The 27,824-nt window shown below is 44.8% G+C and overlaps 1 protein-coding gene across 1 annotated transcript in view; it reads left to right on the forward strand.

The window, feature by feature from the left end:
* LOC308306798 (partitioning defective 3 homolog) overlaps positions 1-27,824 on the forward strand; it is an 806,734-nt gene that overhangs the window by 325,624 nt on the left and 453,286 nt on the right. Inside the window, exons 4-5 of the mRNA XM_080751840.1 lie at positions 5,776-5,972; positions 15,301-15,438. Of these exons, the coding sequence (XP_080607966.1) occupies positions 5,776-5,972; positions 15,301-15,438 (335 nt within the window). The remainder of the gene's footprint in view (positions 1-5,775; positions 5,973-15,300; positions 15,439-27,824) is intronic.

Genomic DNA, 27,824 nt, shown 5'->3' on the forward strand with positions numbered 1-27,824 from the left:
TGTCCATGGGAGATGTCATTGTACCGTATACCCATCTGCTCTCTCGCTCTCTATCCCGGTCTGTCTCTCTCTTTCTCTCTCTCGCCGCGTGTTTCTCCCTATAGCGCGCTCTCCTTTCTCTCTCTGTCTCTCTGCGTGTCTCTTTCTCTGTTTCATGTCATCGTCACAGTGTCCCTCTTTCTCTCTCCATGTCTGTGTGGGCGCGGGCGTCTTCTCTTATATCTGCCGCTAATCACTGCGGATAATCCCTGACTTGAGCTGGACTTTTTTGGAGCCGTGGGCGGAGCCCATGGTCTCCCTCTGAGTGGCAATGTGTGTCCTGTCTCACCAGTGAGAAATGTCCCGTTGAGTTCGAACAGTACCTTTATGACCACACATGTTAAGGGAGGGGCGCTGTTTTCAGGCCAGGCACACACACACACAGGGGGGAACACATAGAATCAAAAACATAGATCTGGAAGTGCTCAATTTCACGGCTCCACTTCGAACCAAGGTTTGATTTTTTTATATACATTTATATATATATAATATATATATATATATATATACACCCATGCAGGCATGAGGTCAACGTCATTAGAGTCCTGAACTACACGTGAACCCCCCCGTTTACCGGGAGGGGTCAGAGCGCGTTAGAAGCCATCATTGAAGCTAATTTATGAAGAGCAGCACAATTGACCGGTTGCTAGCCTTTGCTAGTTGCCCCTTCTCCCCATGGTACTACGGATGACACTCGTGACATTTCTGACATTGCCGTGTTTACGTTTAGAGTTATTTTGAGAGCATTTATTTAGGTCTACTTAATCCCCTTAGAGATGGAAGCGGTCGCCGGTCAATACAAGGTTGCCGTGCGCGCAGGGGTGTCGCACAAAATTCTGGGCCCCGGGTACAAGGATTCACTGCGGGCCGCCCATGAGTGTTCTTCATAGGGGGAGGGGATTTAACCCATTTAGACTGGGAACGCATTATTACGCATTATTCTGTGCTTTAGATATTGAAAAATAGCAGATACAAGCTCACAGCGCGGCACCGAGTGTCTTTGAATATTTTTGACACGATTCTATAAATGTCCTCTAAATCCTTCTATGTTTCTATGTCAGTGGTGCTCAAACTTTTTCATGTGAAGGACCCCTAAAATGATATGTATTTGGCCATGGACCCCCATCTCAAAATATTTAGTCCAGGGACCCCACCAGAAGCAAAATCTTAGTTACAAATGTTCGCTTAAAAAACACATATTCAAAGATTTGCACACATTTTCATGAATTAAAAAAAGCTTATCTACAAGCTCGCAGCACGGCAGTCGGTGCTGCGCTGTGAGCTATTTTTCAGTAGCTCAAGTATAAAATAATGAAGGCCCCTCCACCTTGGGCCCTGGTAACTCAGTCCCACTCCCCCCCCCCCCTCCCCTTGTGACGCCCCTGCGTGCGTGCTGCAACTTCCCGTCATAATATTAAACCTTCCAGCGCCTGAGGGTCAACCAGTCGATCCCAATGTCCTTCTAATCTAACTCAGGACCTGTGTTGGCACGTAAACCCCACTGCACTCCTTCCACTCTCTCTCTCAGCTAATTCCAGTCCATTTAATCAGAGGTGCCTTGACAATATTTACCCCAGACATGCCGTTGCTGTCCTACGCTGTGACTACACAGCAAAGGTCGTCAGACTCGGGGTATCGAACTCGCGATGGTCGTCAGACTCGGGGTATCGAACTCGCGACTCGCAGTCAGGTTGCATTGGCGGCCTGACAGCGCCAGGAATGTACCTTGACTCTATCATGACGGCGGCAAGACCAACTACCACACAAACGGACTCAGGTCAAAATGACCGCCAGTCTCTCCCCTCTGAGCTCCGCACGCATCAGAGAATTGGCAGCCAAATGGACCCTTGATGAAACCAAACAGGTCCATTTAGTGTCATTTTGTCAAGAGTTACATTATTATTAAACATCTGCATTTACAAGAAGTCTACAAAACAAACAAAAAAAAACCAGAATTGTTATTTTGATCAACGTTGGCCCGTTATCTCTCCTATGGTACCGACATCAATACAGCATGGAATTGTTGACAAAACCTCATCCTCAACTAAATATTAAACAATATTAAAAATATATTTCAAAAGTTTTAGGTCTGAATCTCATCAAATGGTGGCCCGCTGCTCAAATGCCAAATAAATAATGGTATGGACGTTGATATGAAAGGACACCACTGCACTAGGCCCTAAACCTTTTACTGTATGTCTCCCCTTCCCATCGGCGTACCACCACCGTCCAGACCTCTGCTGGTTTTCATCTACCTTAATTACTTGTGGGTTTCCAGGCAAACCCATCAGCCACGATTAAAACCCGGCTGACACATTGAGAGCAGAGCCTGCATCCACCGTTATCAGATGGAGAAGGATGAGCTCAGTCATAACGTCACTGTTGGGTAGAAACCTCGTATCTCCAAGTTTCAAATTTGTACGTTTTTTTTTTTTCGCAAAGTAAAGCCCTGCTTCATCAGGTAGTGAAACAAACAAAAGTAGTGAAAACAGCCGATCTACAAGCACACAACGGTGCGAGGCGTTGTGTGCTTGTAGATCGGCTGTTTTCACTAGTTTAGTTCATTTTTTTAAAATGTTAAAAACGAACGGAACGGTTTTGGACATACAAGGTTTCCGCCCGACAACGACGATACGCTTGCCAGGTAGAAGAAGACAGCGATAGATGACAGGTGGTCCTGGAATCATTTGCATAATTATGGATGTTGCAAAGCAGACTGCTAGCAAGCCATGAACACATCCATATGGCCTGAGGCGGCTGGGGGAGCGGGGCAGGGGCGGGGGGGGGGTATTTACCAAACACACTCATTGAGACAGGTGTGCGACGCGCTCAGTCGGAATTCGGTCAAAGTTTTGTGTTTTAACCGGAGGCTGTGGTGAGGTGTGTTTTCTCTCTGTCTCTCACGCTCTCCTTCTGTCTCTCTCTAATTCAGTTCAATTCAAAGGAACTTTATTGGCATGAGAAAACTTAAATCTACATTACCAACGCAAAAGTGGAAAAAATCTATCAAAACGAAACAATTTATGTACAATTGAATATGAAATATAAATGGGAATAAATAACGGTGTAAACAGAGCTGTCTTACATTGCAGCTTTGAGGGAAGACTATCTTACAAAACTGTAACAAATGCATTATACTGTACATAGTTATTCATAGGAAAGTTTAGCTTGGTATAAACTTTTGAAAGAGTATTTCTCACGCACGCACGCACGCACGCACGCACGCACGCACGCACGCACGCACGCACACCTGTTGGAGCAGGTACTGTATGTGGGACATTCTAATGAGTTGAATGAATGCATTTGCAGATCATTTGGTAAGAGACTATTTGAGCCACACACACACACACACACACACACACACACACACACACACAGTCACACGCGCACACGCACAGCGAGTTCCCACTCTGCAGTATTTATTCTGCTCGGTGTCACAGCAGGAGTCAGCCAAGTCAAACCTCTCTCTCGCAGCTGAGCTCTATAACGTTTCATTGGGGCTCGAAGGGCCCTTAAAAGGAAAACAAAAGTACTTATCACGACCGCTTCCCATGTCGACACGCTGGGACCGCGGAGGAGTAGGGGCCTCCGTGGCGTGCTGGTGGGGTTTCATGGCCACCTGACAGGATGACGGGGGCGAAAAATTACCCGGCGCTTTGTCCAGTGCTTTGCGTCAACGATAGTGCCGCTAGCTGTTGGAGCTCGCCGAAGTGAGAAGTGATCCGCCTGATAGGTGTTAAAGGCAGCAAAGTGGTGTGATGTTTATTTGACATGCCATAACTCTCTCGTCTTTCTCTACGTTGTGGTTCTTCAACAGGGGGTCCGGGACCCCTAGGGGGTCCTCAGAGTTACTACAGGGGTTCCTCCAAATCCTTTAGTGATAGAAAGTTTTTTTTTCTCCTTTTTTATATTAACCACTTGAATGTCATTATTCTGAGAACTTTAGCCAAAAATAGCAGATCTACTTGTAGATCGGCTATTTTTGGCAAAGAGGTTTGGTGTAGAAGGGAAAAAGAGCAAACTAAGTACAGAGTGAAAGGTCAAGTTTATCAAGTATTGACGGTTCAAGTGGTTAAATATCTGAAAACACACATTGAACCATTGTCCAAAATACACTGATGATCGTGCTGTCAAACAATGAAACTATATGGAATCTACGAAAAAGGTTGTGGGGGTCCCTGGCTGCCTCATCGCTCTCTCTCAACTAAGGGGTCCTTGGCCTGAAAACGTTGAAGACCCCTGCTCTACGTCGTCTGTCACTTCTCTCTCTCCTCTCCCCTCAACTCTCTCCATTTTCACCCTCCCACTTTCTGTCACTCCATCCTCTTTCTTCCCTTTCCTCTCTTACTCCCTCCCTTCCTTCCTCTGTCCATCCCACTGTTCACTTTTCCGACTAAAGCTATGATGAAAAATGTTCGTCGACTGCCTTTTTTCACTGGCGAAAACAAAACAAAAACTGGGATGATGCAATTGAAAAAATTAAAATCTAAATGTATAAATATATATATTTTTCTTCCTTATGACTGTTTAATTATTTTTTCCCCTTTTGTTATTGATGATATCCTATGCATAGTACTGTGTTCTATCCGTCTGTCATTCATGTCATGTTATATGAGATGCACAAATGGTTCCTGTGTAAATAAGCCGAAAAGCTTACTAGGATCTCCTTTTAGCTGTACCTTGAACTGTACTGTCATGAAACTGTACCTTTTCCTATGAAACCTTCTAGTACAGGGGTCTTCAACGTTTTCAGGCCAAGGACCCCTTAGCTGAGAGAGAGATGAAGCAGGGACCCCCACAACCTGTTCATAGATTCCATATAGTTTCATTGTTTGACAGCACACTCATCAGTGTGTTTTGGATTCATGTCAATTTGTGTTTTCATATATTTAACCACTTGAACCGTCAATACTTAACACTTAAGTTGCAATGATTTTTTCCGGCCAATGTCCCGCGTTGCCATGGTTACCATAGACTTCCATGTAATTGTGCAATTGTGTAAAAAGTGCACGCCCATGCCTAGATGATGCACCACGTGTGTGCAGGCTGTTCACAGCTTTCAAACAAAAAAATCCGCTTGGAAATCCGTTCAGGCATTCATGATTTATGAGCCATTATGTTTTCTTCAGATGTAAACAAACATGGCTGCCATGTTTGAAAGAATGGGTTGGTAGGGGGGTTAAACATGCAATTTCGCGATCGCGATCATGCCTAACACATTTCTGGAGGTCCAAAAAAAAATTGATTTTTTTTTTTTTGAAAAAACGATTTTTTTTTTTTTTTTCAAAAACGGCCCAAACTCGGGAAACTCGGGGTTGGCACAGGCTAGCACTAGTACCAATACAAACTCGGGAAACTCGGGGTTGGCACCAGATGTGTTAATAAACTTGACCTTTCACTCTGTACTTAGTCTGCTCTTTTTCCCCTTTACACCAAGCCTCTTTGCCGAAAATAGCCGACCTACAAGCTCACAACGCTGCGAGGCGTTGTGAGCTTGTAGATCGGCTATTTTCGGCTAAAGTTCTCCCAGCATGGATGCTAGGGTTCAAGTGGTTAATATAAAAAAGGAGAAAAAAAAGTTTCTATCACACAAAGATTTGGAGGACCCCCTGTTGTAACTCTGAGGACCCCCTAGGGGTCCTGGACCCCCTGTTGAAGACGCCTGTTCTAGTAAATTTTTCAATCAATCAATCAATCAAACATCGAAATGAACACGGATCCATCCTCTTCCCACAGACATGCCTCTCCACGTGCGCCGCAGCAGCGACCCCTCGCTGGTGGTCCTCGCCCCGGGAGGAGAGCTCCAGGGCGGGGCCGAGGAGCCATCCAGAAAGAACCCCACGCGCTGGTCCACTGCCGCAGGCTGCCGCAAGTACAGCCACGGCCCCAACAACCACCCCAACAACACCGACACCGCTAGTCTGGAACGGAAGGTAAGGATACATAGATGACACACAGGGACGTGCTGGGCCCCTGATTCAGCCTGGGAAAAAGAGTTGGAGAGGCCCTCATTGCGCGCTATAGAGAGAGATCTCTCTCTATAGATTTGCCATTTCAGATCATGACAAGTGCCAAGCCGTTTGTTTTGTATTCATCATTTTAAAAATGATTTAAAGGTGCGAGGCGTTGTGTGCTTGTAGATCGGCTGTTTTCACTACTTTTGTGCGACGGCCTTTTATGATGAAGCTGCAGGGCTTTGCTTTACGAAAGAATTTACAAATTTGAAACTTGGAGATTTGGAGTTTCTGCCCGACAGTGACGATTTACTTTGTTGGCCGCCCAGCCCCCAAAATGGAACGAAGCCGACATTTTATTTTAATTTCTTTTCCTAATGGCCGGCCTGGACCGGCCGGGAATGAACCGGCCGATCGGGAGTTGTCCCGCTTTTCCCAATGGCCAGCACGTCCCTGATGACACAGTATCTAACAGTACTACTGTACTACAATGTCCTCCTATGTTATTATGGGGGATACCGGCAGTAGTATCAACCTTTTCAGGCCGCAAACCCAAAAAGAATCATATTTTAACTGGGGACCCCCTCCCCATGCTGACGAGTAATAATATTTGAGGAATTACATTTTGTATAACACAGTTCTATTGTGAAAATAGCCGATCGGCTATTTTCACAATTTCTGCCTCCAATATTTGACAATTTGGCCAATGTTTAATTTCTCATTTTAGAGGTATTAAAAGTCCTTAAATTGTTACTTTAGAAATGTGCATAAACCCTCTATACACTTAAATGTTTTGTTGGTTTGTTTACTGTTGAGTGAGAAAACAATGTTGCCCATTGAGTCATCTGGGGACCTCCCAGAATAATTTGGGGATCCCGACCCACAGGTTGAGAAAATAGGGCATAGCAGTGGGCGTGGCCTACTGGTGCCACTAAAAAAAATCAGCCCTTAATTATTTTTCCCACAGAGATTTTCTTTTTTTTTTTCAAGATATGTTTTGGGGCTTTTATGCCTTTGTTGACAGGACAGTAGACTGACAGGAAATGGGGAGAGAGATGGGGGGTGACACACAGCAAATCTGGTCGGGTTCGGGAATCGTACCAGCGGCCCGCTGGTACACAAAGCCTATGTGGAATGTGCCTGGACCAGTAGGCCAGCAGGCGCCCTTCCCACAGAGATTTACACAGTTATTTATATCAATTATTTTAAGCATGGAATCAAGCAATCCAGGATCCTGGTGAATCATGACCACTATAACCTTCTGTTCTGTGTTTTTTGAAAGTTTATTCTTTGTGTAAGTTTTCGTTATATATTTGTTTCTCTGCAGAAGTATCAAAGCTACCTCGTAGGAAGTCCAAAACCCCCAGCAGTCTTGTATTGTATTACAGCTGCCTACCATCTCACTGTTCTCCTCTACGCCCTGAAATCAAAGCACATCCTGGATATGAAGCCTGCACTACAGACTTAATCAAAAACTACATACCTTCTTTTGTTCCACAAAAGTAAAAAGGAGACAGAGTGGGAGACCGAGAAGGAAACATATTCTCTTTTCTTTGTTCTAAATTCAATTTTCAGTGTCTGTCTGAGGGAGAGAGCTGGTAATGAAGGAAAAAAAAAGGTCTATCTTAAGTACATCCTCCCCGCAGCTTACCAAAGAGAAGGGAAGCCAATTAACTTCTCAAAATGGCCGCCCCCCATGTGGCGCTGACAGAAAAGCCTTGGTGGTTTTCTAGGAAGGTAGATATTGCAAATAAGATGAGGGGCAGAGGAAGTAAAAACAAAAATGCGAGGGGGGGGGGGGGTGATTGAGTGCTAGGAATGTGACACGGCAACCCTCCGTATGATTAGCGTTGCCTCCGCGCCTGGTCTTGATAATCCTATTTAAAAACACTCAGGTTGTCAGTGCCTCCATAATGTAATGGCAAACTCCCCAGAGGGGGGCTAAAGGAATGAAGCATGTATTAGAGACTATATTTTGTTTTGTGAAAGAGCCCACCTTTACCAAGGGTCTAACCTCAACCTGGACTCCTTGGAGATGTCGGAAATGAGTTGTTTAACCAAATGAACCCCAGCATATCGTCGTTGTCGGGTGGAAACATTGTATGTCCAAAACCGTTAGTTTTGCCTTTACCATTTTAAAAAGAATTTAAACTAGTGAAAACAGCCGATCTACAAGTGCACAACGTGTACTTGTAGATCTGCTGTTTTCACAACTTTTTTGTGACGACCTTGTATGATGAAGCAGGGCTTTACTTTGCGAAAGAACGTACACATTTGAAACTTCCACCCGACGACGACGATATACTCTATTCTCGGGCAAACATTATATTAGGGTGAAATGTTATGCGTAGCTTATATTAGGGCGTAATATTATTAGTGCGAAAAGCACAAAGACGCATCGCGATGCGATGCATCGCAACGCATTGTGTCCTTGTAGATCGGCAATCTTTCAGTGAAGAGATTTAGAGTTGAGGGGAGAAAAAAGGTATACAGACATAGAGCTCTGGACCCTGGTTAACTAAGTATAAGCCATGGGTCTTCAACAGGGGGTCCAGGACTCCTAAGGGGCCTCAAAGATACCAGTGTGAATTATTTATTATAACTATTTAACCACTTGAACCCTAGCATCCTTATTCTGGTTATTCTTGTTCTATGCTATTCAGTATATGAATAGTGATAGTGATTAATAGTGCTGTCCAACAAGTCTGTGAAGCTCTCATCCCTACTACTAATTGAACTGACACGCACTGACTTTCACATAAATAAATGTCAGTTTATCAGGCCTTGACACTAAGGCTTGCCCACTTGCCCCCGGCAGGTAAATAAAACTTTCGGGCAGGTGGAGTTTGCTTTCAGATTGCCCGACCGGGCAAGTGCTAGTTTGAAAGGGGACGCAATAACACAGCACGAGATATCCATCTAAACACCTGAACGCAGCCAAAGCGCTCTGTCTTCTGGTCTTTGGAATGTAAGCACTGTTTTCCTATAACGTGCTGTTTTCGCAGTTTTCACTGTATAAATATAAGATAGGTGTGATATGTGAAGTCATATTCAATCATAACTATGTAGGTATTTGGATAAAGATTGAGGTATGACATTTTTAAAGTGTAAAATTGAACGGCAATTCAAATTTTACTCATGATTTTCTAATGGTCAATTTACTTTTCGGAAAAGTGGGCATGACCTTTGGGCAAGTAGATAATGACCTGTACTTGCCCGACAGGCGAGTGCCTCTCAGACCTTAGTGTCAACCCCTGGTTTATGGTCAAATCTACAATCCTCTACAATCATATGGTGGACATCAAAGTCAGGTTTTACTGCTGTCTGTTCATGGGACCACGCGAAAAAACATTGCTGGGCATTAGGACTCGCAGGACTGTATTTTGATTGTCTTAAGTACCAGCTCTTATACCTTAACTTAAAAGCCTGTCCATACTGTCTCCGATCACCAAACTTTTCGTCGGAGAGTTCTCACTTTCTGACGTGCAGCTTTCCGAACTCTAATTCGGGGTAATGCTTTTCAGAAGATGCAAGTGATGTCATTTTGTAGTTGAACCGGACCTTTCCGACAAAAGGTTCAGTGGTCGGAGACAGTATGGACAGGCCTTCAAGTTAAGGCATACGAGCTGGTACTTAAGACAATCTAAATAGAGACCGCAATGTCAAAAAACATGTGTGCAAAAGACTCCAACTTTTGCACATGGATAGCTCAGATTTTTGCATAATCAGCAACAGCATTGTACACAATACATAGTGGGGGTCCCTTCTTCATCTCTCTCTCAGCTAAGGGGTCCTTGGCCTGAAAAACGTTGAAGATCCCTACAAATCTGTAGCCCCAAGACTGGTCCGAGGTCATGTACGTACTGTATGTGCTTCCATGAGGCTGTCAAGATGCTGATTGACAAAGACATGGTTTGTTCTTCAAAGGACAGAAAGAGACACACGCTGAACATGTGGAGCTGGGCTGTGGACCAGGAACACAAACTCCTTCAACAGGGAACATGTCTGCTTGGCGTAGAAGTAGTCATAGACTATTTTTGTTCCAACAAACAACAGATGCATCACTCCAGCGCCGGCTTGAAAACATTATACTTTTTTTTTTTCTTAAAGGAAATTTCACTCAAAACCGCTCATCAATAACCGCGTCGCCTTTAGAGAACATGTGGACGCAAGCCGTTCGTCTCAGACCGACTCCCCATCCCCTGGTTGTCTGAGAGCATTTCCTCTCATGCAGCACAGCCGTTATACAGCGCTCTGTTCTGTTATGTTCTTTCGGAACCCTCTTCCCCGGATCCAATTACCGCAGAGTCCGGTCGCGTTCGTTCTGCCAAAGCTCCCAGCTGACACGCAGCCCTATATGAGAGAGAGAGAGAGAGAGAGAGAGAGAGAGAGAGAGAGAGCGCTCTGGCTCATCATCGTCGTCCAGCCTCGTATAAAGTCTGTGATCGTGTCCTGCCCAAAAAAAAAAACTTTTACAATGACTTGTATGGCGGCAGCAGCACTGCCTAGTACTGTGCTTAGTCAACCGTCAAACAGCTTGATATGAATGTGGAGGTTAAAACGTGCAGGTGTGGTTTTAACACATTAAAATGGGGAAGGCATCTGTGTAATTTTAGATTTTAGCTACAGTACTTATATTACTTATATACCGACTGGGAGAAATGCGGGCCCTGAGTGAAGTCTTTCTTTCTTTCTTTGTTTGTTTCTTTCTTTCTTTCTTTCTTTCTTTCTTTCTTTCTTTCTTTCTCTTTCTTAAAGGACGTTTGACATTTTCAAACTAAATTCATATAATTGGTCCCCACTAATGCTTATTATACTATGGCGCCATTTCTGTCTGCCCCGTCTGTGTCTCAGAGGTGGGCTGTGGACACTACAGAAACACGCCTACCAGTGACATCATCGTTAGGCAGGTTATTTTTTTTTTATCTTTTATTTAGATGTTTATTAGCGCTAGAACAATGGCATCCATTCATTATAGCATGCCATCTTTCCAGGAATGGAAAGCCTGCCGTTTCCATTAGCTTGGATTCCCCATTGATGATGTCACTGAACTGTCCAAAGCCCTCCTCTGAGACACAGACGGGTTAGACAAAAATGGTACTGTACCATCATGTTATAATGAGCATTGGTGCGGACCAATTATATGAAGAGGCGTTGAAAATGAGTGAAGTCCTCCTTTAATAAAATACAGTACACCAGTAAGACGCCTAAGGGCCATCTGTCTTGGCCATATGGATTCTGTTAGTGTGGTTCAGTCCCTTTTAGGCCCATATATGGAGATTCGTAACATAATCCCTTTTATGCCCATGGAGATCCCTGCTCTGAGTATCTGACATCACTGTGATGTCACCTGTTTAAATCCATATATGGAGATCCCTGCTCTGAGTATCTGACATCACTGTGATGTCACCAATTATGTGTCAGGGGAACCACAGTGTCAAGCGTTACCCGTCCGGACGGACGTCTACGGACAAGCTGTGGCGGTTCTGATAGTAAACTGCGACCTGTGGTCGCAATTAATCTGGTCTGTGTGCATGTGTCTTTGAGAGTCCTTGCCTGTAAGTGATTGTGCATGCATACAAAAGAGAGTTTCATGCAGACGTATGGTATGTGTGGGTGTGTGCGTGCGTATGTGCGTACGTGCGCGTTAACACGCACGCTTGCATTAGCGAAAAAAAAAAAAAAAAAAAAAGAACGAATAAAATAACAAGTGGAGATGTAATTAATGTCGTCTCGAGGTCACCTCGGCAGGAATATCTTTACACAAATGTTTTTCATGTAATTGAGGAGCTCGGCTGTGGGCAGGGACGTGCTGGCCATTTGGAAAAGAGGGACAACTCCCGAACGGCCGGTTCATTCCTGGCTGGTCCAGGCTGGCCATTAGGAAAAAAATAAAAATCAAATGTTGGCCTTCGTTCCATTTTGGGGGCTGGGCGGCCAACAAATTAAATGGTCACTGTCGGGCAGAAACCTCGTATCTCCAAGTTTCAAATTTCTCAATTTTTTCGCAAAGCAAAGCACAAAAGTAGTGAAAACAGCAGATCTACAAGCACACAACGCCTTGCGGTGCGAGGCGTTGTGTGCTTGTAGATCGGCTGTTTTCACTAGTTTAAATCATTTTTAAAATGTTTTTTGGACATACAAGGTTTCCACCCGACAACGACAAAATATAACTCATGTAATTGGCCCACTGGCTTGTCACTTGTCATGATCTGAAATGGCAAATATTTGAGTTGCAGCAGAGTCTAGTAAATCTAGGGAAAAAATACACTCAGGTTGGACAAAATTGTATTATTTAGTTTTTCAACTGATTCTGACAGGAAATTAGGTCTACTAGCCAGGATAAAAAATCTACCATAATCTGCTCACTGCAAATACCCACAGTGGCCAAATCAAGTTGGGCTCCCATCGACTTTCTATACAGGAGGAAAATACCCAGAAAAAAGATCTGCTTTAAGTAGGATGTGAGGGGTCTAACTAGGGGTTTGACATGATGCTGAATCCATTGCAAGCATTTGTTTTGCACAAAAAACATTCCTTGGGCTAACAATGGCCCCAGAAAATGATGGTTTAGTGATGAAAAGTGATGAGTCATCACTTTTCCACAGTTTTGTGGGCGTTTTATGGGGCCAATGAATGTTTTTGTGCAAAACAAATGCTTGCAATGGATTCAGCATCATGACAAACCCCTAGTTAGACCCCTCACATCCTACTTAAAGCAAAAAAGATTCTGGGTATTTTCCTCTTGTATAGAAAGTCGATGGGAGCCCAACTTGATTTGGCCGTGAGCAGATCATGGTAGATTTTTTGTATCCTGGCTAGTAGACCTAATTTCCTGTCAGAATCAGTTGAAAAACTAAATAATAAAATGTTGTCCAACCTCAGCCTTATTTTTACTGGACTGGCCCTCTACAACTCTTTTTCCCAGGCTGAATCAGGGGCCCAGCATGTCCCTGGCTGTGGGGCCCGCTTCTTATTAGCGGCCTGTAATATGGCTAAGGCTATTAGCAACATGAGATTACAATGTGGGCTTAGGTAATGGAACTTGGACGGACAGTATCAGCATGGAATGTGTCCAAAATAAGCAAGTACAACCCACCACCCCCATTCCCCCTGCCAATCATCCTGCATGTGTAGGATAAACCAGCTACTCCATATTGTTTTAATTTATTTGTTGTTTATTTCATTCTCAATTCTGATTAATTGCTATTCAAGTTCATACAGTTAAAATAGTTAAAAAGATTGAGATAAAAAGGTCATGCAATAAGTTTACTTTATTTTGTCATTGTTCTATCTAATGTATGTATGTCATTTAAAACTATAATAGTCACTGTGTTTCATCCCTGCCAAGACCAGTGTTGGGACTAACGCATTACAAAGTAATCAATTACTGTAGCACCGTTCTTTTTTTCAGTAATGAGTAGCCTACTCTAACGCGTTCTTTTTTTAATTCAGTAACTCAGTTACCGTTACTACACGGTGCGTTCCTCCGTTCTTTTGCGTTATTTTATGCACCTAGAGATGAGCTGAATCTTCCTCTGTCACTCACAAGCAGGCAGAGGGGAGGGGAGACACTGACACGAATGCCAGACAGAGCCGCGCTGAGACGTGCTGTGGTGCGCTCTGGGCATGTCTGTGCTTTACCAACAGACTAGTGCAGAGTCAGACATATAGACTGCAAACGTGACTACAGATAGCCCGCACTAGGCACAATATGATAGAATGCGATCACTTACAGTAGCTGACTTCTCCCGTCTCCACTGTGAGCGGTGGACAGCTGTGCGTTATTGATGAGATGATCGACAACGTCTTGTAAATCCATGCATGTGTCCCGTCGACCTATTAGGCTATATATAACTCTATGGTCCCGACTCGCGGTAAAATCTGTTTGTCGGGTCTATTTCATTAAGGCTCATCAAACCATGATATTGTTGTTAGAGAAAGAAAGCTTATAAACTTCCTGTGGTCGTAAGGTAATTAATTTTCCCTCAAGTTTTTTGCTTGTAAGGCATTGCACATTATTTCATAAATGGAAAATTGTTATTGTTTTTTTGTAGCCTACATTACCTGCAAATTAAAAATAAATGTCAAAGTTATTTTGTAAGTAATCCCATGAATACATTATAAATAAAATCGAAGAAATTCCATAAATTAGAACACAAATATTTAAGAAATAGTGAAAATAGCTGATCTACAAGCTCACTAGGCAGCGCAAAACAATGCGTTGTGAGCTTGTAGATCTGCTGTTTTCACTAGTTTGGGTCACAGGCAAATGTCTAATTTCTCTTTTGGGTTACAAGCTATAAAGTTTAACCAGGCTATAAGGTCATTACTAAAAATGACTGTACTAAAAACTAAAAAGTAACTAAAAAGTTACTTTTCACAGTAACGCATTACTTTTTGGTGTGAGTAATCAGTAAAGTAACTGAGTTACTTTTGAAATGAAGTAACTAGTAACGGTAACTAGTTACTATTTTCAGTAACTTGCCCAACACTGGCCAAGATGACATACAGAGCAATAGCTCCACCACGCCACTAGGGGGCAAACACATTCCAGTGAGCGCAACAGGTTTCTGTCAGTCAGAGTGAGAGGAAGTCTTACATCCTGTCATTGGTAAGAGAGTGCAGACTGGACAGAACACAGATATAAAAAGCTAGATGCCTCGTCCACCCGCTGCAGTTGATTGGAACGACCCGTCTCGCCTTGGTGGGCTCAAACGAGGAAGTGTCGAGGGCAGGCTGCCACTCAAAAACGACTGGCCAATCACAACGCGTCTTTTCCGGGACTAGAGCTAGCTGCGTAGGAAAAGACCCGCCCCCACCTGCCTCTGATTTGCCTACCGACCTTCCGTGTCTGTTACTACACAGAAGAATTCCAAGCCTGTCAATCAAAAAGGCCCACCAAGGCGAGATGGGTACCAGAGAGCCGGAAGAGGCGTCTACCTTTTTATGTCTGTGGGACAGAACATGTCTCTCATTCATGTTTATATGTTTATAAACTGTCTTTGCAGGTGAGATATCATGAAGTGGGCTAAACATACAGTAAAGTAGCATATATGATCAGGGAGCAGGTTTAGAATGGGAGAGTTGGCCGTTTGTTTACAGTGTTTGTGTTGTAGTCACGTCCTGCTCTGGTGTTTGGCTAGGTAGCTTAGCATAGCTTAGCAGCTAAAGCTAACATATCATGGAGGCCTGAAAAATGTTTTTTTTTTTTTTGATTTCCAAAACGGAACGAAAAAACACAGCAGTGTGAAACCACCTTTATAGTTACAAGTCCTCTAACGGTTCTTAAATGTGGTGTACATAGGGGCGAGGAGGCCACGCCTACAGGAGTCTGCCTCGTGACGCTGCCGGCTGGGCCACGCAGTTCCAGAGAGAGACCACCCGCTCCTCGCTCAGCGCCAACCACCCCATGGTGGACCGCTGGCTGGACCGCCAGGACCAGGTACTGTCCTTCTCACACTGCCCTGGTCTCGTGTGGACCAGACAAATGCTTCCGACATACAGTATGGAGCAACTGAAGCTCTGATCATGAGTAAGCGATAAAGCGGAAGTGAAGCCTCCTCCCCACTTCCGTTTCGTCTTTACATTTGCACAAATGTATCCTAATATAAATCGAAATCATCTAAGCATACAGTCTATAGCTCGCTGCTTGGCAGAAATAGAAATAATAATATATATTTTTTTTTCGTGAATGGAAATGCCAGCTTACGTTACTCGGATTTCGGGAGGTGAACAGTCTGTAGTTCAAGACTCTAGATAGCATTCAGAGATTGTGGAATAGTTGTCTGGCTACACGAGACTGACCCCGTCCTGACTGCCATCTGCTGAAGTTTTTGTACGGCTGGGTCGTCTATGGCTGGGCCACTGGGCCGATCAGCGCCATAATGTTGTATGCACACACCACTTTTTTTACATAATTATGTTTTATACTATTTTAAAGAGTTTTTGAAATGAAAATCCTGGTGGTTTTTAGCACTCTGCTCTTCTCTACAGTATCATATGGATTTTTACCCCCAAAACTGGCCTGTAGATCACCCTCTCTGTGAAAGAGGATTGAACCACATCATTTCCTAGTTTACCTATCCGGGACAATGCTCCACACTTCACTCCCAATCTACCGGTGTAGTCTGAAGACTCTCCTCTTCAGACTCCACCTTAGCCCGTAGCACTTAATGACCTGGCATGCTTATGCAAAGGCGAAAACGCAACTAAAATAGCATTATGTAGACTATTGCGTCAATGTACAGATTATTGATATTGGATAGATTCTTGGTTTACCTGATCCTAGATAACTATTTCTATGCATTTGATGTATTACCTGGTGTTTTTCTTGCTTTCTGTAAGTCGCTCTGGATGAAGAGGGTCTGCTTGCTAAATGCCTAAATTGTAAATTCAGACAGTGACCATCATTTTCACACATGGAACAGTGTCTCAGCCACAGAGATTGGAATCAATGTCAAGCTGACATCAGATTTAATTCGCACATACCACCATTCTTTTTTTTCTTCTCACAGTGTAGCGTGGCAGTGTCAGCCGACACTCCATCTGCTCCCCCGACATCACACCTCTGTGCTCCGCTAGCGCTAGCTGCCCATATATTGTTTCCCACCTCCGATTGGCTCTCCCTCCACTTCCTGCACAGACTGACTGTCAGCCGAGAGGGGGGGGGGGGGGGGGGGGAAACAACAATTGCTGCCTTTTTAAAAGTTATTAAAATGGACAGAGGGTCACTGCAGATGGAACTTACTGTATAAAAGACCGTCCAATGTCATTTGTGGGAGCTACTGCACGTGCACACATAAAAAGTGCCCTCTCAAGACCATGAATGCAGTTTTTACTATGGTGAAAGAAATGCAAATGCCCCTCTTTCCAGGCCCTACCTGAAGGTAGCACTCTCCTGAACACTCTCATGAGCTTCGAAAATAGCCGACCTCCAAGCTCACAAAGCATCAAAGCGTGAAGCGTTGTGAGCTTGGAGGTCTGCTATTTTCCATATTTTCACCAAAAGGCCCTTTTAGAAATTTCAGCACCTGCCTCTCTAAAATTCTCTGCACGTCCCTGGCGTGAAGAATTTCTCCCCTTTCCTTTCGTTTTCTCTCTTTCTTCTTCTCCTTTCTCTCTCGCAGCAGGTTCACAATGGACACACTGGACAAAGCATGTTTCACAAACACAAACCCCTTTAAAGAGACATTTTGGGGATGCTGTTGCAATAGCTGTTGTGTTGGTGCAACACACATTAACACGAGACATGTGCTTCTGGTTGTGAACAGCCAGTGTCCTATTCCGGCGAGAAAATCACTTCACAGCTATTAGCAAGCCGCTTCCATATGTCCAGGGTGAACCCGCCATCATCCAGCTCTCTCCCCCTGTGTTGTACTGTTGCCACCTTTCTGCCTGTCATCAGATCCACTACTTTTGATGCTTTTGTGTGACGTTGTTGTTGTATGATCAAGTAAGACATTACAATACGAAGGCAAAAAAGCGGTAGGCCTATAGCAACAACGACACAGAGAGGTGTTCCCGGCTTGAAAGGTACTGTATAACAACATATTCCTGGTTTAAATAGGCTAAAAAGCGTTGGTGGTGTCATTTTGTGTTCATCGTCAAAAGACACAATTACTCTGTGACAACCTTAAGGCCAGACATTCCAAGAAAGAAAGAAAGAAAGAAAGAAAGAAAGAAAGAAAGAAAGAAACTCTCTTTTTTTTCAAGTATAGTAACAAGACATCGTGAATTTGGTTGGAAAAACATTTCACGTTTTTTCATTACTCCAAAAGAAAGAAACTCTTATTAAAACTCGTACTTCTTCACCGAGGTGTAACTTTCCTCAACTCTGCGTGAACTTTAAGTACCTGAGCTGGGTAAAGATAACATTTTCTCTTTGTGTCTGGAGAATTTAATTCAGAGAAAAGCCAGTGTTCGGTTCATTTAGTCAAAACTCTATGATCTGATCCGGGGGGAAGTGGAATGGATGGATTTTGTTTTGCTCAATGGATTTTGCATTCGTCCCGACGTGCGCGAAGCTCAAACAGTCTGGCTAGTGCCTGGGCACTTTCTATGCAAATGAGGTGTCTCATTTTAAACAACAAAGCCTGTTGAAGAGATGGTAGTGGAATTTCAGCCCTGATCATATGAAAGGTGTTTCAGCTCCCCTTGTCTCTCGCAATATGTGTGTGTGTGTGTGTGTGTGTGTGTGTGTGTTTGTGTCTGTCTGTCTGTCTGTCTGTCTGTCTGTCTGTCTGTCTGTCTGTCTGTCTCTCTGTCTGTGTCCCTCTTTTTCATGTCATCTCTCTCTGTCATTCTCTCTATCTGTGTCTAACCCATTGGCCTCATCTCGTTCTCAAAACGTTGAATTTGGCGGTTTCCCCCCCGTGGCTAAATCAATGGCTTTTCTCTCCCGCGAGTCGTTTTCATTGGGTTAAAACTGCGCATGATTGACAGTCGGTGTCAGTCCCGCCCCAGCTTTGGGTCCCATAATGAGGGCAGCCCCGGTCCCTCATCAAGACCAGGCTGTATAATCAGCCAACAGCGGCGAGAGGCACTCATCCAGATTCGAGTGTGTGGCTCTGTCTGTGCGCGCGTGTGCACGGTGCGTGCGAGTGCACGTGTGGCAGAGCCGGAAGGCCCATTAGCATTCATCACCAGGATAATAGGGGTGGCGTTAATGGCAGCTGTTTATTTAAAGAATAACTCAGAAGGCCTGTGGCATTTTGTGTGGGCTTGGCAGAGCACGCTATTTCTTACTGGCTATTTCCTATGCCGTGCTCCGTGGAGGGGAAGGGTCTCCTCCTGAGGCCTGGGAGAATGGATCCGTTTGACATTGGGACTCACTGGGTTTATTGAACAGTTCCATTAGCGCACAGAGGTGGGGCAGGACCAGTGGTGTAAAGTAACTAATTACTGTACTTTTTGAGGTATTTGTACATTACTTGAGTTTTTCCAATTTCCAATACTTTTACTTTTACTCCACTACATCTCCGATCCAAATATTGTACTTTTACTCCACTGCATTTGTTTGGAAACTTTAGTTACGAGTTACTTTGCAGATATAAATTATAATATTATAAAACATACATAAACCACTTTAGCCCTATTTTATATACCCAGGATATTTGAAAATAGACGATCTACTGTACAAGCTCACAACGCTTCGCATTGCGGCGCGTTGTGAGCTTGTAGATCGACTATTTTCAAACATTCTGTACTTTTATTTATGGCACTTTAAGTACATTTTGATGACAATACTTTTGTACTTTTACTCAAGTACATTTTGAATTCTGGACTTTTACTTGTAACGGAGTATTTCTATATTGCAGTATTGATATTTTTACTTAAGTAAATAGTACTATTTCCACCACTGGGCAGGACAGACTATGGGGCAGGACAGAAGATGGGGCAGGACAGAAGATGGGGCCGGACAGACTATGGGGCAGGACAGAAGATGGGGCAGGACAGACTATGGGGCAGGACAGACTATGGGGCAGGACAGAAGATGGGGCAGGACAGACTATGGGGCAGGACAGAAGATGGGGCAGGACAGAAGATGGGGCAGGACAGACTATGGGGCAGGACAGACTATGGGGCAGGACAGACTATGGGGCAGGACAGAAGATGGGGCAGGACAGACTATGGGGCAGGACAGACTATGGGGCAGGACAGAAGATGGGGCAGGACAGACTATGGGGCAGGACAGAAGATGGGGCAGGACAGACTATGGGGCAGGACAGAAGATGGGGCCGTACAGAAGATGGGGCAGGACAGAAGATGGGGCAGGACAGACTATGGGGCAGGACAGAAGATGGGGCAGGACAGACTATGGGGCAGGACAGAAGATGGGGCAGGACAGACTATGGGGCAGGACAGAAGATGGGGCAGGACAGAAGATGGGGCCGTACAGAAGATGGGGCAGGACAGAAGATGGGGCAGGACAGACTATGGGGCAGGACAGAAGATGGGGCAGGACAGACTATGGGGCAGGACAGAAGATGGGGCAGGACAGACTAGGGGCAGGACAGAAGATGGGGCCGGACAGAAGATGGGGCAGGACAGACTATGGGGCAGGACAGACTATGGGGCAGGACAGAAGATGGGGCAGGACAGAAGATGGGGCAGGACAGAAGATGGGGCAGGACAGACTATGGGGCAGGACAGACTATGGGGCAGGACAGACTATGGGGCAGGACAGAAGATGGGGCAGGACAGAAGATGGGGCAGGACAGAAGATGGGGCAGGACAGAAGATGGGGCAGGACAGACTATGGGGCAGGACAGAAGATGGGGCAGGACAGACTATGGGGCAGGACAGAAGATGGGGCAGGACAGACTATGGGGCAGGACAGACTATGGGGCAGGACAGACAATGGGGCAGGACAGACGCTGTATGCAAAAGCACTTACCGGTACCATTTCAAAACTTAAAACAGAACAATGGTTTCAGTTGAAAGGTCCATTTGTAAAAGAAAAATGCAGCATCACAGTGACAACGAGCATCGATTAAAGATTGTAAAGAAGATTGTACATTTAATGTCTTGAGAGTCTGACGTCACAGCCAGAACTTATTATGTGTTAAAGTCATAGAAGTAATGAAAGATACAACATGAGAGAGAATTCCCCTCTGCAGAAAAAAGAACGTTAGGTTCTTTGCATGTAAGAGTCTTAATGGTGCTGCCCTTCCCGGAACCCTCCTTGGTAAGCAGAGCAGTAGCCTCTACGTTCTGTGTGAGGATGTGTGAGGATGGGTCCAGCCTCACATTTCTAATTCATAGCCCAGGAGCAGTGGGAAACCAAGGCCTGCTTAAATATGAATGGTAAAAGGAAAGCCTTTTAAGGAGAGGGTGCTGCACTGCTGGTCATGACATGGCTGCTTAAGAGACGGCGGCGATTACGTTGCATGCCAAGTCTGTGATTGTGTAACTTTTAAAAGAATGGGACAGGCAACCTCTGACAATGACAGCCAATGACAGCGGTGTAGCACCAAGTGTGCTTTTAACTCATTCGTAGTTTACGGCCGAGGAGCCCGAAGTTTTTTCTGTCTTTCACTGCTGGCTTCTCCTACCTGTTAAAGCGGCTGCTAATCCAGTTCCCATCGTGCGTGATCGGACACTGCTATGCATCGTGTGTTCGCGTATTCCATCAGCTTCTCAAATCCTTTTTTTTTTTTTTCAATTGATCAATAAGTTCTCCGTCTGTAAGCTGCCGTGTTTACACAGAAAGCCAACGAATAGAGGATAGAGGACGGACAGCCGCTTCCGGTTTACGGTCGCAATGTTAACTGGTCCGCTCAATAATGTGTCCGTGTAGAAACCGATCACGGAGCATTAGTTCCGGCCTATTTTAGTTTTTTTTTTATTAAAGCTTATTAAATCTTCGGGTTCCTCGGGCATGGCAGGGAAGGGGTACAAAGGGGTATTTTTTGCATGTGCATCCACACACATGCACGCAAACACACTAGCATGCACACGTGCGTGCGCACATGCACACACACACACACACACACGCACGCACGCACGCACGCACGCACGCACACATTCATTATCTCAGCTAGTGTTTCGACAGTGCTCACAATACTTTTTAATTAACCCCGCCATCACATTTTTATCTCACAGCGGCCTTGCTGCTGCTGTGACACCCGACAACCACAAAGAAGAAACAGAGAGAATCACATGAGAAACAGAATGAAAGTGAAAACGGGGTAACGAGAGAGGTCGAGTGATGATGAAAGAGACAGACACACACAGGGAGAGAAACAAGAGAAGAGAGAGAGAGAGAGAATTCTCCTGCTCAACTTCTGTGCCTCCTCTGTGAGATATAATAAGCGATATCTGTGATTTGAGATTCATCTGAACTGCGACACAGGTGTAAAGATTGAATCATGCGGCTCGGCGGATCCACATGGGAACAGTGTTATTATAGGAAGCTGAAAGTTGAAAGCAACTTAGAATCACTTAATTAAGAGTACACTAAAGCGAGTGTGTCCCTGCATTAGTGCATGCAGGCTAGTCTTCTCTGTGTGCGTGCGTGTGTGCATGTGCATGTGTGTGTGTCACATTTATATTCTATAATAGGCGCTATAGTCAGTCTGTCCTCTGGCAGACGGCCACATGGATGATGGGCGAATTAAAGGCAATTGGGAAGAATGGAGCTGGAATAACAAGTTGAAATAAATGTGTGTGGCGGGGCTGCAGCTTTGCCTTTTCTGGGGCAATACTGCGATGGCCACACACACAGAGCACACACACACACACACACACACACACACACACACACACACACACACACACACACACACACACACACACACACACACACACACACATCTCCCCCACATACACACAGCAGGCCTTCGTCAGGTTCAGAGTTATAGCTGTAATGACGTCTCATTCCATGGGATAGTGTGTCAGCTCGTTTGGCCAGGCATCCTAACCGAACGTCTAGCCAGGTCAGACCCACAGACAGGTCAGTGAGAGAACCCCCCCAGAGCACCGGAGAGGCCAATAAACGTCCCCATGCGAGATGGCCTCCCTAACAATGATGCATCACCTCGGCTCGGTGACTCCTCCGCTTGACTAATGTGGCCGTAGAGGAGGGAACAGGGGGAGTGTGTGTGGGTAAAATGGTAAATGGAACATTTATATAGCACCGTTATCCAGAGCGCTGTACCACGTGCATTACATTCACCCCACACGTTGACACCCTCCGACGGTGGAGGCGACGATGTGAGACATCGACCGTATACCGCTGATTACACACTTGGGCGTTGGGTGTCAGGCCACCCCAGACAACACGCCTCCCTGTGGGCGTGACGTGGTCCAGGTGGTGGAAAAAGTACTCACATTGTTAACACTAAACGCCTATCACTGAACTTCAGGACCCCCGATTTCAGAACCGGGCGGTATAGTGTGCTCATCCAATCAACAAATAAATGTAGTGGAGACTACTCCGAGTAAAAGTACAATATTTGCCTCTGAGATGTAGTGGAGTAGAAGTAAAAGTAAATACTCCAGTAAAGTAAATTACTTAAGTACATTACTTGAGTACTTGTGGCGTCCAGGTGAGATTCCTGGCAAGGCCGATTAAGGAGCGGCACTGGAAAAATTGTTTATTTAAAGGGGTTTAAGATATATCGTTGTTGTCGGGTGGAAACCTTGTATGTCCAAAACCGTTCGTTTTATATTTATAATTTTAAAAATGAATAGTGAAAATAGCCGATCTACAAGCACACAACGCCTTGCCTTGCTTCGCGTCGCATATAGTCATTGTTCTGTGACGTGGGATACACGTTTTTTTTTAGGGAGAGCCGTATAGCATTTTATAGTCGTTGTGAAGTTTGTCTGTTCTCTGGGCCGCAGTGTGCTCGTTGAGCCCTCAGACTGCAGGCCCTGGGGCGAGCTGCAGGCTATATGTCAGAGCGCTCGAGCATGGAGAGAACACACCTCATCAGCCTCTCTCTCTCTCTCTCTCTCTCTCTCTCTCTCTCTCTCTCTCTGTCATTCTCTCTTTGAATAGTCAATAACAAAGTAGTCTACCGGCCTGAGTAGCAGTGTTGCCATGCCTGCTTATTATAAGCGAGTTTGGGGGTTTGCAGGTTGCGTTTTTGTGTGTGTGTGTGTGTGTGTGTATGGTTTGGGCTTGTTTTCCTGAAGAGACCCCTCCCATACAAGATTTGTGTTAAAAAGTTTCCAAAAAATTCCAAAATGTGCTGATTTTCTTCAAGTTTCGTTTTGAAAATGTACAGATCTACAAGCTCACGACGTGTCACATTGTGACACGCCATGTGCTTATAGATCGGCTATGTTCAAATAGCTGATGTAGGCATACGGTATATAGGTTTAAAGTGCTCATGTAGCCTAGTCGCTTCTTTTGGGGGTTTCTTTTCATAGACCTGGTTGCTTGTTTCTCTCGCAAAACCTGGCAACACTGAATCAAGCCTCCCTCTCTCTCTCTCTCTCTCTCTCTCTCTTGTCTTTGAACAGTCAATAACAAAGTAGTCTACCGAGTCGACAGAGCTGTGAGTGAGTCAGAGGTGAAGGTCGGGTCCCCAGCTTGCTGGAGCTCAGCATTGCATTTCCATTTGATCTGTGCCATTGTTTTCTTTTCAATAGGTATCAGTATGTGCTGTGGAGTGTGGACCTGTGCGTGTGCGTGCATCCGTGTTGAGTGAATTGTCCATGGATGTCGGCTAGAGAGCAGGGTCCGGGGCGTGAAATTGAGCATGAGAGCATTGCACATACCTCTGTAGTCACATCACCTCCACTGTCCTGTCTGCCGCTCCATGACCTCGCTCTTAATTCACCGTTTAACTCTCACGCACGCGCCCTCGCACCCACAGTACGCACGCACATAAATGCACGCTAACTCACACGCACACACACGTAAGCAGAGTCAATTGCGGGCGTGTCACTCAAATGCAAGTTGTGTTTAAAGGCACAATTCCTGACCCAAACACAACGACATACTTCTTATTCTGTAAACCAGTGGTTCTCAACCTGTGGGTCAGGACCCCCAGGGTGGGTCCCCAAATTATTTCGGCAGGTCCCCAGATGATTAACTTAATGTGCAACATTGTTTTCTCTGTCTCAACAGTAAACAAACCAACATAAAGTTTAGGTGTATAGACTGGTATCTGCACATTTCTAAAGTGACAATTTAAGGACTTTTTAATAACTCTAAAATGACGAATTAAATCTTGGTCAAAAATTGTCAAATATTAGAGGCAGAAATTGTGAAAATAGCAGATCGTTGGCGTAGTGAGCATGTTGTGAGCAGGGTGTAAACCAGCACTTCTCAAACCTTTTCATGTCAAGGACCCCCAAGAAGATGTATGTATTTGGCCGCGGAACACCATTTCAAAAATATTCTAGCTAGCTTCAGTAGGGTCCGTGGAGTCTTATAGGTTTCTGGAGCTTGTTTTGTTGTGCTGTGGCTCCAGGCACTGTCTACAGATCTGTAAGAAAACTGGTAGACAATATTTTATAACATATCGTCGTTGTCGGGTGAAAACCTTGTATGTCCAAAACCGTTTTGCATTTATCATTTTAAAAATGATTTAAACTAGTTAAAACAGCCCAAGCACACAACGCCTCGCACCGCGAGGCGTTGTGTGCTTGTAGATCGGCTGTTTTCACTACTTTTGTGCGACAGCCTTGTGTGATGAAGCAGGGCTTTACTTTGCGAAAGAACATACAAATTTGAAACTTGGAGATACGAGGTTTCCACCCGACAACGACGATATAATATATTATATTTTTTGTTTGTCTGTCCGCCCGCCTGTCTACCTGTCTCCCTACCTACCTATCTAATGCATGCAGCATGCATAGAAACTCTTCACAAAACAAAAGTGCACCGATAGGCTTCTCCATTGACTATATTACTCTGAAGTGGTGTGTCACCCCCCGAAATGGTTGCTACCGTACGTCACATTCAACACTGTGCCTGGCTGCCAAAAAAATGTGTGCATCTCATTTGCATGAAGTGGTGACACTTAACTGCCTACATTGAGAATTAATGGGAGGTGAAACTTCACCCTCCGAGATGTGCCCTTTTTCCTGAGCTTACATCTATCTGCTCCGACAGGAATCTGTCGAAGCGGTTCAGGGGTATAAACAATGCGCGCGCGAGTGTGTGTGTGTGTGTGTGTGTGTGTGTGTGTGTGTGTGCATTATTTCATACATTAAAAGACAGCTCCCATCTATGCAGGGACGCACGCGCACGCACGCACGCACGCACGCACGCACGCACGCGCGCACGCACGCACGCACGCACACAGTGTGCATGGCCAGTAGGTGCTGCTGTGTATTCATCAGAACAGAACACACACATCTAGGTTATCCTATCTTCTCCAGCCTCCTGTTTTAACATTCACTTCTTCTCTTGTTGCAGAGACACCCTTTTGTTGTCCCTCGTTCTCTCTGTCTCTGTCTCGGTGCTCTGTTTCCCACTCTAGTCTCTATCTGTCTGTTTCTCTTTCACTCCGTCTGTTTCTGTGTGTCTCTTGTCTCAATTCAATTCAATTCAATTCAAAGGGCTTTATTGGCATGAGAAAACATACATTTACATTGCCAAAGCAGAAGTGTACACAATACAATACAATCGGAACAAAATATGTATACAGGTGAAAAGAGTGTAACCGTTTTCATGCATCAAGGTTACGTGTAGGCAGAGCAGGGATATACAATGTTTTTTTTTGTAAGGTGGTTGGATTCCATTTGATATCCTTCTCCTATCGCAGCAGCTCACAAATCTTGCTGCTGTGTTTGCACATTGTTTTACTTCACCCAGCAGGTATGGGAGTTTTTCATCATTGGTCATGTTTTCAAATTCTTCTTGGATGGTTATGATCTGTGGGAAGTATGTGTCTCTGATGTCTTGGTACAGTTGACAGGTGGTTAAGACGTGTAGCTCAGTTTCCACTTCATTTTGTGTGCAGTTGGTGCAAAGTCTGTTTTCTCTAGAGAGCCAGGTATGTCTATGACGTCCTTTCTCGATTGCACACATTGATTGTCTCTCTCTCCCCCTCTCCCCTCGCACAGTAGAATCTCTTCTCTGTGATTACCTGTGAATGACAGCCCACTATAGCCCCTCACCATGTGACTCACCTCACTTAATTACCCAGCACCAGTCAGCTGCTCGCCGGCCTGTGACTCAACACATTTAGTGTTCCTCTCTCTCTCCGCGCGAGGAGGAACCTGTTAGTGTAGCTTGAGTTAGCAAAGTTACACTGGTGGAAAGTAACTACAGTAAGTACTGTAGGCCTACCTGTACTCTTATTGTACTTTTACAGTACTCCACTACCTTTATTTGAAAACTTTAGTTACATTGTAGATAGGGAGGGACTGAGGGAAGGACCCCAAGAGGACATGGTGGAGGTGAAGGAAGGATGGAGGATAGACAGGGGAAGGGAGTAGGGGTGGTGTGGGTGGTGCTGGGGGGTCAAATGTGTAGAGAATGACAAGTCGTCCAGATGCAGTTTGTTACTTGGCGCGCCAGCAGCTGCAGGAGAGGTCTAACCTCTGGCTGCTGGCAGCCAAGGTCATACAGTCTGTCTCCTCCATGACTGCTTCTCTTCACATCAACACACCGGATGCCCAAGTGTCCCTAAGTGCCTAAAATTTTATTGATTTTACCTTATTTCGGAGGCAAACATTTCTCAGAGAATTCGTGTATGATTTGGCACAACTTGATTGGTTCCAAGTTCCCCTCATACCGTCATTGGATGAGTCATTTTCCTATTTTCTTAATCCTTTCTCTTCTGTGGCTAACAAACATGCTCCACTTAAGATGGTACAAATCAAAAACAGGTAGAATCCTTGGTTTTCAAGGGCTCTATAGCTGATTTGATACACAAAAGAAATAGGAAATGGGCACTTAGAATTGGGTAGGAGTCCTCAAATGATTGACTTCTTTTCCGTATTTTGAGAAACTGCTCTCACTTAAAGATTTAAATCAGATTACTAACTCTTACCTCTGATACATCCAGCAATCATTCAATTTGTTGGAAAGCAGTGAAATCACTCCAGCAGAAGGGAGGGAGCTGGGGGTTCGCACCAAATTCTGGGCCCTGGGTACAAGGATTCACTGCGTTATTTTCTGCTTTAACTATTAAAAAATAGCAGATTTGCGAGCTTGTAGATCTGCTATTTTTTTGAAAAGTCGTGAACGTTTGTGCAAGTCTTTGAATATTTCAAATCCTTCTTTTTGAAATACCTATGTTTCTATGTCAGTGGTGCTCAAACCTTTTCATGTGAAGGACCCCCGAAATGATATGTATTTGGCCACGGACCCCCATCTTCAAAATATTTAGTTCCAGCCAGGGACCCCCCAAAATTTGAGTA

This window comes from Nannobrachium achirus (genome assembly GCF_963921795.1).
Source record: "Nannobrachium achirus genome assembly, chromosome: 21".
Taxonomy (NCBI): domain Eukaryota; kingdom Metazoa; phylum Chordata; class Actinopteri; order Myctophiformes; family Myctophidae; genus Nannobrachium; species Nannobrachium achirus.